At 42.9% G+C, this 12,122-nt stretch overlaps 1 protein-coding gene across 4 annotated transcripts in view; it reads right to left on the reverse strand.

The window, feature by feature from the left end:
• The window catches only part of CEMIP (cell migration inducing hyaluronidase 1), a 112,039-nt gene that overhangs the window by 32,436 nt on the left and 67,481 nt on the right, over positions 1-12,122 (reverse strand). For all 4 annotated transcript variants that reach the window (XM_021277341.4, XM_005027156.6, XM_072043240.1 and 1 more), the window contains exons 9-11: positions 11,666-11,787; positions 9,299-9,440; positions 8,134-8,325 (exon numbers count right to left, since the gene is read on the reverse strand). In XM_021277341.4, coding sequence (XP_021133016.2) covers positions 8,134-8,325; positions 9,299-9,440; positions 11,666-11,787 — 456 coding nt within the window. The remainder of the gene's footprint in view (positions 1-8,133; positions 8,326-9,298; positions 9,441-11,665; positions 11,788-12,122) is intronic.

Raw genomic sequence — 12,122 nt, forward strand, 5'->3', positions numbered from 1 at the left:
TCAAACGTATTCATGCTCCTTCCTTCCTTCCTTCCTCGGCTTTCTGCAGAGAATGCAGTTGGGAAAAGGTTCATCTTACGGACTACATTCTGTATTATTCCAGTAAAAATAAGTAATAAACTCTTTAAGTAAACACCGAACCTTAAGGAATGCTACACTTGCATGTATTTAATTTCAGTGGAATCGTTCAAAGCAATAATTAGAAACAAATGGCAAGCCTGAAGCCTGGCTATCCCTGTGAAGCACTTTGTGCTGGAGCAGAGGTACCAAGTTGCAGGGAGGATTTTGAACACTGAAACATTCTTGTTTTAACCAAAACACGCTGCTTTGACTCTATAACAAAGATCAGCAAACACCATTAACTCCCCCTTTCTCCTGGAGCTGGGAGCAGCGTAGTTGGATGGTAACAGTGGGATTTGGGAAGGGTGAGTGCTCCTCTTTCTCCTGAGATTGGCACTCTGCAGGACAGGGCTCACCCCCTACGTGAGCCTCTGCCTCAGCTCCCCACCTTCAAAATAACATGACAGTGGTAAAAGACACCCTTTGTTAACTGGAGTGGTGGTGGCAGCAGGACTGGTGAACGCTTTTACCCATTTATCCATTCAGCTCCTGGTAAAGCAAGAGTATCACACAGGGGGCAGGAAGGCTACAAGAGCATGTTGTGGGATTAATTGTTTGGCAGTATCTTAGTTAGGGAGGAGAAAGACTCACTTCATCTTTTATGTTTTCCTCATATAATCTGCATCAGTCTGACCCCTCTTCTCCCACCTGGGTGAAAGAATCTGCCATGGGTGGAGGCAGCTTGTGGGGGCAGTGGTGGGGAGAGGATGCTCCATCCAGCTCTATGCTCAGCCCCAAAAATAAGAGTAAGAGGCTGTGGGTTTGCACCTCACTTGCGTTTGCAGTCACCTTCTTAGAAAGGTCCTGGGCTTCCCTGCAGTGTTGCCCTGAAGCCAGCAAGCCTCTTCAGTTGTGTGGCCAAAATCAGACCCAGCTTACCCAAAATACAGCTTCACCTCCCTTATTCACATCTACTAAAAAAAAAAATTATGCCAGTGGCTGTCCTCTGCATGAAGATACCATGTGCTGGACCCTAGAGCAGCTCCATTAAGAAGCACAGCCACTTGTTATGAAGCTGTTTTTAAGCTGTTATTTTTCAGTTTCCCCCAGAGCTGACCTTTCCTTGATTTACTGAGATGCAGGAAGAAGTTCAGATAATCATAAGAACATCCTATTTCAAGCCACATCTCCAGGATTTGTGGCAGTGAAATTAGATAGGCAGTTTTGTTATTTAATGTGCTGAGCTCTAGAATAATAAATGTCATGCTTGCATGTATTTAATTTAATTTAACACCAGTCCAGACATGCAAAATAGTGTAAGCACTGACAGGAATTTTAAATACGCACTAACCAGTTTCTAAATATAACTCCTTGGGTACATGTTTTTCACTCTGTGCTTTTGCTGACTTGGCTTGCTTGGAGATAAAAGAAGAGATGGAAAGCACTTCTAACATAAAAGTGGATTTTGAATAATAACTCCTTTAACAGAGTTTTGAAAAACAATCCTCTCCTTGCAGCAGCCAGAAATTCAAGCTCCCTGTGGCAGTGGGGCCGTCCTGCCAAAACGGCTCACAGGAGACAGACCCAGCACGGGAGTGCTCAGGTGCTGCAAATTCCTGCTGCAAACTGGCACCGGGCACTTCCCACGGGGCTGGGAGCTCCACTATGTGCGTCCATGGACACGTGGCACCTCCAGCGAGCTGGCAGGGCACGGCCGTGAGTGGCATGAGGAAGAAATAAAACAAAAGAAGCTGCTCCACGCTGAGCTTGGGGAGTTCACCTGGGGATGGGAGCGCCTCACTGCAGAGCTGAAAATCTTCCCAGGGAGCAGCCGTGATGTCCGAGCTCCTGAGATGCTGACCATGGGCAAACCCAAGCCTGGGGTGTGCAGACCAGCCCTGAAGTGGTTTGATAGGAAAAAAGGCAACACTGTGCTTTGAACGTGGGAAGAATGCGTCTGCTACCTCAGCATCAGAGATGATGCCTGGGATTGCCCAAGCGTTAACGAACTTGGGGTCACTGATTCACCATCTCCCTCTTTGGGCTCGCTCTTGCTGCATCCCTCACGGGGAGATGTTGCCTCGCTGGTGAGCCAGACTTGTGTTGTGCTGTAATCTAAACCAAACAAAGCCTTGTGGCTGCACAGATTGCATCTCTCCACAACAGGCCCATGTGACGGGCTCAGAAGACTGCCCTTGGTTTGCTGCTCTATTTGTCATACTGGTGCCTTCAGTAACAATGTTAATTCGCAGGGAAAATCAATCTCCTTTAATGTGCAGGCTTGCCTGACAGAGGTCTTGATTCAGCAAAATACGAGCCCGTTTCCATGCTCATGACTCAAGACAGTGACTATTAAAGTTACCAGAGCAGTTAGTAAGGAGAAGGTAATTATTAAAAGAAAGTATGCATTAAGATAAACATAGATGATCTACTAATCAAATACACACTTATGTCAACACAGCAATTCAAAGTAGAGTGTCTCCAAACTGTACAAAGCTCCTGGAAAACCTGCCCTACTTGAACCTAACCATAAAACCTGGGTCTCAGGCTTATCATACCTGAGAAGGGTGGGACTGTAAAACTATTTCAGCAGCTACAGGTGTGGATGAGTGCTCAGCTCTGGCAAGATACACACAGATATATCTCTGACAACCCTCCCAGGTACACTCATGCATTCCTAATTGCGTTGGCTCTCAGTGCCATAAACTACTACATCGCCCTTTCAGAATTGAATCAGACACGAGAAGGTCTGGGTTTGGTGGAAGTAAAGTGGAGCTAAGATGCTTCTGGGTTATTTTTTTATTCTATTTTTTTCTCTAATGGGTCTTTTGTTCTCCTCTGCACTCTGTGGATTAGACCTTCTCTCTCATGGTCTTTTAGTGTACCTTAAACCAGAGTTTTTAAAAGAAATGTTAAATACAAACCTGTCTGTTCAACTCTAGTAACCCAGTGACAGTAGATCCTTCAGGGCCCTTTTAAAACCAGCACAACTCATTGTAGATGCCAGCCCAGACCTCTGTCAGATTTAGCATTTTTAAAAACCATTTGTCATCATTGGTGGTAATGCCCCTGTTGCTTATATTTAATAACCAACAAATGTTCACACAGGCATCCTGTCAAACCCTCATTGTTCTGAATTAGCTCGATGGGATTTGCTATTGCATCCCTAAGCCACAAGCCTGTAACACAACGGAGCATGGTTTGGGAGAGCTGACCAGCCTCTTGAGTCAGGCACTACAGCCTGACGTCTTAATGAAGACATATTCATGGGAAATCAGTTTTCCAGTGAAAAGCCTTATAGCAGAAAGGATGAAACTTTATAAGGAGATCAGAGCAAACTTAAGCCTTCTTGGGACATATTCCTGCTGGGTTAGTTAACTCATCCTATTTATGGTCCTTTGTTCTTCTTCTCCTTTGTGGTCCCCCAGGGTGCACTGCAAAGCTCAGAAGCACACCCTCAGCGGTAGGGGTGTACGTAGCCATGAGTTCACATGGATAATAGTAAGCATATGCTATAACGCTACACTGGACCAGAACCTTCTGCCAGTAGCCGTTTGGTTTATTGGCTGAAATGAGCAGAGCTTAAAAATGCAGGTAGGTGCGACACAGGGCCTGATGTGCACAGGTCTCTCTGTTTTATCCCAATGACAGCATCACGCTCACCCCTAGGCCCACTACTGCCCCACCTCATGGCCTCTTTCTGCAGCAACCACTTGGAAAACTACTGACTTATTTCTGTAAATGCTGGATTTTCTCTCTGACCTTCTATTTTTTCTCTCATCCTCACCAATAAGTTCTAGCAGGTGGCATGAGAAGCTTACAGAGTTCTGACAGACAAACAGAGCAAATCCTTACTTAAATCAGGCCTGAATACAACCCTTCTGAGCTGTTATTTAAACTTGAGAGTTTTTAACACTGCTTCTAGGCAATGCCCAAAGGCAGAAGAAGGAGCTCTGAAAAGCTGCTAGAAAGGGCTGTTAAACAACACTTCCTGCCCAACCCTCAAGAACCAAAGATGCCTTAAATAAGAGTTTTGGCAAGTTCCAGCCAAAATGATGCCAACTTCTAGGCAGAATCTTCTAAATCTTTAAAAGTATCTTAATTTTGGTAGTGGAGTAACTTCTCCCACCCTTACAGCACAAGATAAATGCTGACAAAGGCAGTTTCAGTGAAGCTGTTAGATGACTATGTATTTACATTTTTATTTCAAAGTTCTCTGCATTAACAAGATCCCTGTGAACACCTTCTCTCTACAGTATTCCCAGCCCAATAAGCTAGATTTAAGATATGTGGGCTTGTAATCATAGATTCACTAGTATGTGGGATAATTGGAGCAATTATGCCAAGCACAAAAAGTTTTTTCTTGTTTTATCAAGAGCATATAGACACACAAAAGGGCATTTCTATTCCATGGTGAAACTTATCAGCATTGGTAGTAACTTCATACAGAGCAACCAAGATGCAGATAAGACTTGTTTCCCAGGGAAACTAGACCAAACGCTTGATCTTTCCTACTATCCAGTTCTGCCACGACAACACAACCCTTCCTTCCTTCCTTCCTTCCTCCTCTCTCCCTCTGCCCTGTGTCGTCATCCCTGCCCTTGTGAAGTTGCAAGATCAAACAGTTTTAATCTGTTCCCACAGAGAAAATAATCTAGGCACAGAAATGACAAGCAAAAAAAAAAAAAAATCAAACAAAGGAGAAAAAAGTTCCATTTAACTGAGTGATCGATTGACCAGGAGCGGAATGGGACCTGCAGAGCTGAGTCCTTACCCAAGCCACACTCCCTTGTGGCATTTTTGGCATTAACACAATTACTCCAATAAAGGAGTGCACAAGATCAGTTCCTGGGTGTCCTCCCTTGCTTCCTACGCTGAGATTTTTAGACTTCCACAGTTAGACATCCAAATCCTACTAAAAAAAATCCTGATGGGAATTGAGTATTAACTCTCGTAAGCTGTTTTGAAAAGACCAGCCTCTAATCAGGCCATTTCTAGCAAGAAAAGCAAGTATGAGTTTTCAGCAGGAAGTATCAAATATAAATAGGACATGAGCTAAATAATAAGTTTTACTTATTTGGCATAATACACTAAACCGTGTCTATTAAAATATTATTAAATGATGACAGCATCAATTATAATTAAACCTTGGTATGCCAAGTGGCTGCCACACCAAATTGTCTTTCCACAGATAAGTTTTCTGCCTTTTTTAAACAAAGGGGCTCTTAAGTAGTTCAGAACTGACATTTAGGTTTATTTAAAAGAAATGGAAAGGAAAAAAAATTGAGATTAAAATGAATAAAAAACATCATGGAAAGGAGCAGTTTTATCATTTGTCTTTCAAAGGACAGTATTTTGGAGTTCTCGGCTGCTAAACTAAGTCTCTTAGACAAATCAAGCCACTCCACTTATTACAAATGACATCCCCCGAGACCACATGTATAAATATATCTGTGCAGAAGCCTTTTCTCAGACTGAGCAGAGCAACCCTGAATACTTCACATCGGGAAAGGAAGGCAGACGTTTATGACGGGTACCTCCCGCATTTGGCTGAGAACCCAACACGGCTGCACAAGCACAGGCTGTGCCGGGGTGGATGCTCACCTGGGCTGAGGCTGTGGGCTGCTCCCCCTGCCTGCCAGCTACTTTATGTGCCTGCTTGCCTACATCATTTTCCCTTCACACATTGTCTGAGCCTCTGGGTCAACAAGTTTCATCAAAGCCAGCACCCAACCAAGCAGCAGCAGCTGCAGGCATGCACGTGCACAGCCTGGTTGCAGTGCCAGCCAAGCACTCGTCGTGCTGGCATTTGCCTCCTTGAGCAGTGGGTGCACCTCAAATCCCAGTGCCAGGGCACAGCCAAAATCCCACACCCCCGTGGGCAGGGTTGTACAGGCTGCAGGCAGACGCAGGCAGAGTGGAGGGGTGGTGGCATGGAGACACCCATCCCTCCTGGCTCATTAGTGCTCCTAATCCTGGCTAATTGCGTGTCATGGCACGGGGCAATGGGTGATGTTAGGCGATGGTTGGGCATGGAGCAGCTCAGGGTAGAGCTCAGCCTTCCCCTGGTTTCATTTCATCAGGACTGAGCTTAGAACCAGGCAGATGATTTTATTTGCTGGTGTGAATGTGCTTTTGTTACAAGAAAGTTGGATGTAATTTTTACTACTGGATCAGATTTTGCCCTGATTTATATAATCAGTAAGATCCCATTGACGTCAATGGAGTTGCCTGGATATAAGTAAAGGCAGACTTTGGCCCCGGTGCTCATGTCATTTGTGGTAATAAAAGGAATGTCCTAATTCTCCTAAAGAGTAATTGGAGACCAAGAGCACAATTACTTTAACAAGTGTTTCCACTGCTTTTTTACTTGAAAATTGCATGAACTTTTTTTTGTAGTTTTTAACCCCTTATTAATTTCCTTAAGCTAACTGAGTTGCCACTGTTGTAGATGAATATAATTACTTGATTTTCTCAGATCCATTACATTATGGGAAGCCTAAGAGATATATTCATATGTCATCTTTATTTTTACTGACGATCTTCCAAGATCATCTTCATGATGTAATTTGTATCATACCAGTCTGGTACAATTTTTCCAATAGCTCAAAAAGTTGCTCAAGAAAAATATCCAACTTGGAGATGTGTCTTCTCTAAAAGTACTAGTCATTTTAAGTCATAAGACTATGATACATTCAAACCGTGAATAACATTTTTCTTGGCCTGACAAGCACCTCTCCTTCAGACCGTGCAACAATGAATGGCTGGAGGTCTGTGGGGAGGCAGCTGCCAAAGGAAGTGCATTTGTACCTTCCAGAAGATGTTGCATCAGAGATAATGGGGAAGTAGCTCATTTCACAGAACCAACCAAACTCCCTGGTGCATTGGATGTTCCAAGTGCCCTGACGGTTTCTCAGAAAGATCTTACTGTAAATGCTGACAAAACCTCTACACAGAGCAACTGCCAGCATGTAAGAAAAAGATACTGTAACATGCATATTTTACCACCAGACAAATACAGCCATTAAAAATGGCTTTGTCTGTTACATACTTGTATAGTGTTAAATTACTTTTGCTTTTATAAAGCATGACAATTAAAAATCATTTGCCTATCCAGAAAAGATGCAGTTCTTGTGATATTTCCATGTTCTGCTCATTAGCCTGCCAAAATCTAATTCTGGAAGAAATAGCCCACTTCACAGACTCAAGTGGAGATGCAAATCTCCCCCTCTGGATTTCACTTTCATGCTCATACCAGTAAGAGTCTGTGCTTCAGCATGGAAATGTGTCTGAAGGTGACTTTACAATCATTAGCCTGCGATGTCTTTTCATCAAAAGCAATTTGTTCCAGATTTGAGCTAGTCACCTTCAAGAGGAAAATGCTGTGACTCTGCAAAGCTTCCTGCTCCTTCTGCTCAGAGCAATTTGGTCAGCACTCTGCAGACTCCCTTTCCCCACGTGCTCTGGCACAGCAAAATACACTGGCCACATGGCTCCAGAAAAGTTTGGCTAATACATCACCTCATAGCAATGTAGTCTAGAGATGCAGTAAAAGAGAAACAGTAGCTTCAGTGGTACCAAACAGTCTCTCTAAAATCTGAGATTAAATTTCATGTTAAATACAACTTTCTTAGGAAAATACCCAGCTGATCCATTACTTCATAGCCCTACAGTCTCTCACAGTCTGCTCCTCCCCTAGCACGCTGCTTGGATCAGCCGTGCTCATTTCCTGCTTTCCAGGAACTGATACGTTTTCAAATGCAGAAATGCAAAACTGAACATTTCAGATACATGGCCTGTATTTCTATCCCTGAAATGAATACCTCTGTTCAGCAATATGCTTGGGGACAAACAATGGAATCAGCTATGAAAGGGGAAGGCAGAAAGCAACCAGAAGTAAATTAGATTAAAACTTTCAAGCAAGAAAGGCATATGTTTCCCAAAAGCATCATCTAAACTAGCCATCAAATTCATGTTTCTTTCAAATCTTGGTGATTGTTAATGGAGTTCCCTCAGTGCAAATGACAGAATTTATGTGATGCAACACCAACGTGACAAGATGCAGCACCTTACCTTCTACCTTGACCTGGGTGGGTCTGCAGGATGGGCATGGCAGCACTTGAAACTCCTCCGCCTGGTACATGGAGTAGTCAGTGCTCGCAACCACAATCCTGTCTCCCGGCTCCCATGAGCTCACATCATCCACCAGATTCAGGACTGTGCTGTTCACATTGGTGTCAATGGTTACCGTAAGCTTTGGTTTCACTGAAAAGCCAAAAGGAAAGGGTGGAGAAGTCAGTTAATCTTATCAGAAAGTGCCTCCTTGCCTGCTTTTTTTTTTTTTTTTTTTTCTCTTAAGTCTGGAACACCCCCAAAAACGGTAATTTCCAAGATAGTTAACTCTTCAAATCATGCTCATTACTAGCTTTGCCTTGGAAAGCAAACAAACAAGAAAGTGTTTTCTGTTAGTTGCAGGCAGGTGGATTTTCCACTAACCCCATGGCTAAATTTAAAAGTAGCTCTGAGTGGCTCATTTTCACCACACCCACTTAGCAGTAGCTCCTGTGGGCACTGGGCATGGTTATTTACAGCTGCCAAGTGGTCTTTAACATAATGACTGTGTTTTCAAGCAAAATAACTGTTGGCCTGAACCTCCTTTTCCCGCCAGCTGAGCACTGAAGTATCCTAATGACCTGTCTCATGGCTAGGTTATGGACAGTGGTGTTGGAATTAATAACTTCAAAACAAAGTATTACTTTCAAAACCTGTTGTCTTTTCACATGTTGATTGACCAATCCTACATCATCCTAAAATGTTTTAGCAAAAGTCAAGGTATTTAGGGGAAGGCACTTGCCAAGTATTTGCCATGGCACTGCCGGGTTTTTGAGACACCACCCTGCTACCTCTGTTAGGGCTCAGGAATTTTTCCTGAGATAAATCTTCAGCTGTTATATCTGTGTCCATGTCAACAGCCCAGCCAAAATTTTAGCTTGGGAACTTACTCTAGTTCTTACACTGAACAAGAGTCAGTCATCAGAAGGCAGTGTTTCTGCCGTTCTCTGTTGTGGATAATACCTATACTGTCTACCTCAAGTGGAGTGCTCAATGGGGAAGACCCTAGGGTTTTAGATATCAGAGGCAAAAATACTACACAAAATTCAGGTTCCTCAGATGGATTTTCTCTCTCTGCTCCTCCAAAGGGCACAAGAAATCTGGCTTTCAGACATGGGGCACGTACCAGAGCTGCCACACAGGAACCGTACTCTGTAGTTCCGGCAACCTTCACCTGTCTGGTCCTTGCCGTGGCACAGAAACCGATAGTCGTGGCCACTCTTGTAGAAAACCTCGGTTGTTAAATTAGCTCCATCAAGTGTCATGGCCTGGAATGAGAATAGAAATGTAAAATTAGTGATACACCGAGTTAAAGGGAATTTACTGGCGTATCAGTGCCATCATAAGAGGCTTTTGCTTTCTTTTGGGTGATGCACAAGAGTTATATAACAAAACAGGATGACTGTTGCGTGTGCTATCCAGCCGGCATCCCAGCTGGTGCTCCAGCACAGCTATTTTATGTGCAGACGGCAGAGATTATTGCTAGGTGTATGTTTCTCTTATATCTATATTAAGACCATGTGCTTTTTTTGGGAGGAGTACTCTGAGCTTCACTCACATCTGGTCTTGGTGCCCTAGATTTGCTCTGGCCATTTGTTTGAGGTCAGATGACAACACTGAACACAGATGCTTGTACCCAAATGAACCCATGCTTTCAAGGCTCTTACTGCACTGCCTCTTCTCATTGCTGGTGGCTGGACTATGCCTGAACCTTGCAGAAGAATGCAGTGGGGGGAGGCTGTTCTCATTTTTGTCCTTGCATAGATCAGTGGTAATTGCCCTCTGATCAAAAATCAAAACAGTTCCAAAACCCTTGCTCTAGAAGGAAGAAGAAGTGGCCTTTTTTTCATATACAAGTACCAGCCTGCAGGGCCAGCTCGAGGAGGAGGCTGTAGGATGTGCAGCCTCTCCTGTGCTTCTGCTGGGGCACATCACCCCTCAGGGTCATGGTAAATTTCACAGTCCAGCTCTATAGCTTGCAATTCTCTTGCTCTTTTCACAAAAATGTGATTTGTTGCATTGGGCAATCCAAATAAAACGTGCATTTTAACAAGGCAGCAGGAGATAAGCCATTTTTCAATGAAGAGCCTCACACGGATTATTTCACTCATGCAGACCTTCCTCATTAATGCAGCCACTCTGCTGCCATGTATAGGATCAACACCATCATCTGGAGGAATGTGCCTCTGGCTGCACTGTTTCTGTTATTATCATCGTATCTTCACATTTTTGTGTGCAGTGCAGTTGGAGCAGGCCAGCTGGGATAAATCAGCGTAACTTTATGAAGGCAATGAGCAACACCAGGTTGCACTACCTGAGGATTTGTTCTAAAATCTGCAGGATAAGCTAAAAAAATGTTGTTTTACTTTTAATATACATGGGGGGATAAAAAGTAACTGGCGTTGAAAAGAACAGGGAAAAAGAGGTTTGATTCTGGAGCAGAAGAATGTATTTCTTGTTTCTTTTTTAATACACATGCTAAAAGGAGCCGTATCATACTGAACATCTGACCTCTGTTCTGAACTAAGTTGTCACTTCTAATACATGTATATGGAAGTTGAAACGAATGTGGATTTGCTAAGACCTGGCAGAAAGTTGTAGGGCAGTTTTTTCCTTTCTGTGCAAAGGAGATTCTTTATAACATCTAGCCTGGAAACTTTCACTCATACTGTCAGCATTCCCATTTACTTCAATAGCTGCATTCTTGTGAGTAAGGAAAATCCAGTGGTTCAGAGCATGCAGGAACCTCAGCCTCCCACAGATATGAAGTATTTTATTGTCTTTTGCTAGGCGATGCTTCTGTGGTAGCTGTTGTAGCAGGTAGACAGGCAAAGTATATTGCTAGCATTTGCCAAAAAAAAAAAAAAAAAAAAAAGCCTTGAATTTGGTGCTTTTTTTTTTTTTTTAGCTTAAAGAGGCTTTAGCAGTTGCAGAAAAGGTATATGATTTCTCCTCAGCATGCTGGCAAGATGGTGTAATTATAATGTTTAGCCCCAAACAGAATTCAAATTTCTTTCCACAGAGAAAAAACAACTGACTCCAAGAAATAGCTGCAAGCTCACTGACATTTTTTCCAACCTACTACAGCTGGTAGTTTTACCATCTCATTACACTCTGTGATTAATTTTTTAGGGAGGGTCCATTCCAGAACCATTTAAAAACTTTGAAATTTTCACGTATTTTTTTCCTGTAATCTGCCACCGGGGAACCACATATTTCATGATAGCATCTGTGCTGTCTATGACCCCATCTGTACTCCTTTCCATGCCAGAAGCCAGAATTTACTGAAAGGAGCATAATTCTATAAACTTTTGTCTCAATATGATACAAGAATGTATACCAGATCTGGTCAGTTATGCATTACGGCAACAAAATAAACAATGTCTTTTGTTTAGAAACAAAATTTACTGACAAATACAATATTTTGGGGTTTCAGTGTCACCCCACAGAGGACTCACTCCGTCTCTTCAAAGCAAGCAGTAAGCTAGCCTACCTGGATATCAATGGGTTGCCTACAGATTTTATCAGGATGAGCAGCTTTGAAGTCAGAAAGCTTCTCCATGTCCTTAGATCTTGCTTTATCAGGCTTCTCAAACCACTCTGTCCATTCTACATCTGGAAACAAGTGCAAACACGAAAAGTCATTTGAAAGTCATGCTTAATGTGTGAAGCATAATTTGATCTCAGATATAATTCACAAGTTTCTTCACTGATGATCTGATTCCTGCCTTTTCCTGCCAGTCTGTCAGCCACTTCTATGATTCTGGGAAGTGCAACCAGCCAAGGGAGAGAGGAATTATTAAAAGCTACATAATTGGAGTATGTAGTATGAGCATTATTAATAGTTATGGATTTTGGATCCGAGTCCTCCTTAGCTGCCTTTTTGGATTTTCAGATCAAGTTTCAGCCAGTTACTGTATGTTGTTTGAAACATGGACATGATGACTATG

Source organism: Anas platyrhynchos, chromosome 11 (genome assembly GCF_047663525.1).
Source record: "Anas platyrhynchos isolate ZD024472 breed Pekin duck chromosome 11, IASCAAS_PekinDuck_T2T, whole genome shotgun sequence".
Taxonomy (NCBI): Eukaryota; Metazoa; Chordata; class Aves; order Anseriformes; family Anatidae; genus Anas; species Anas platyrhynchos.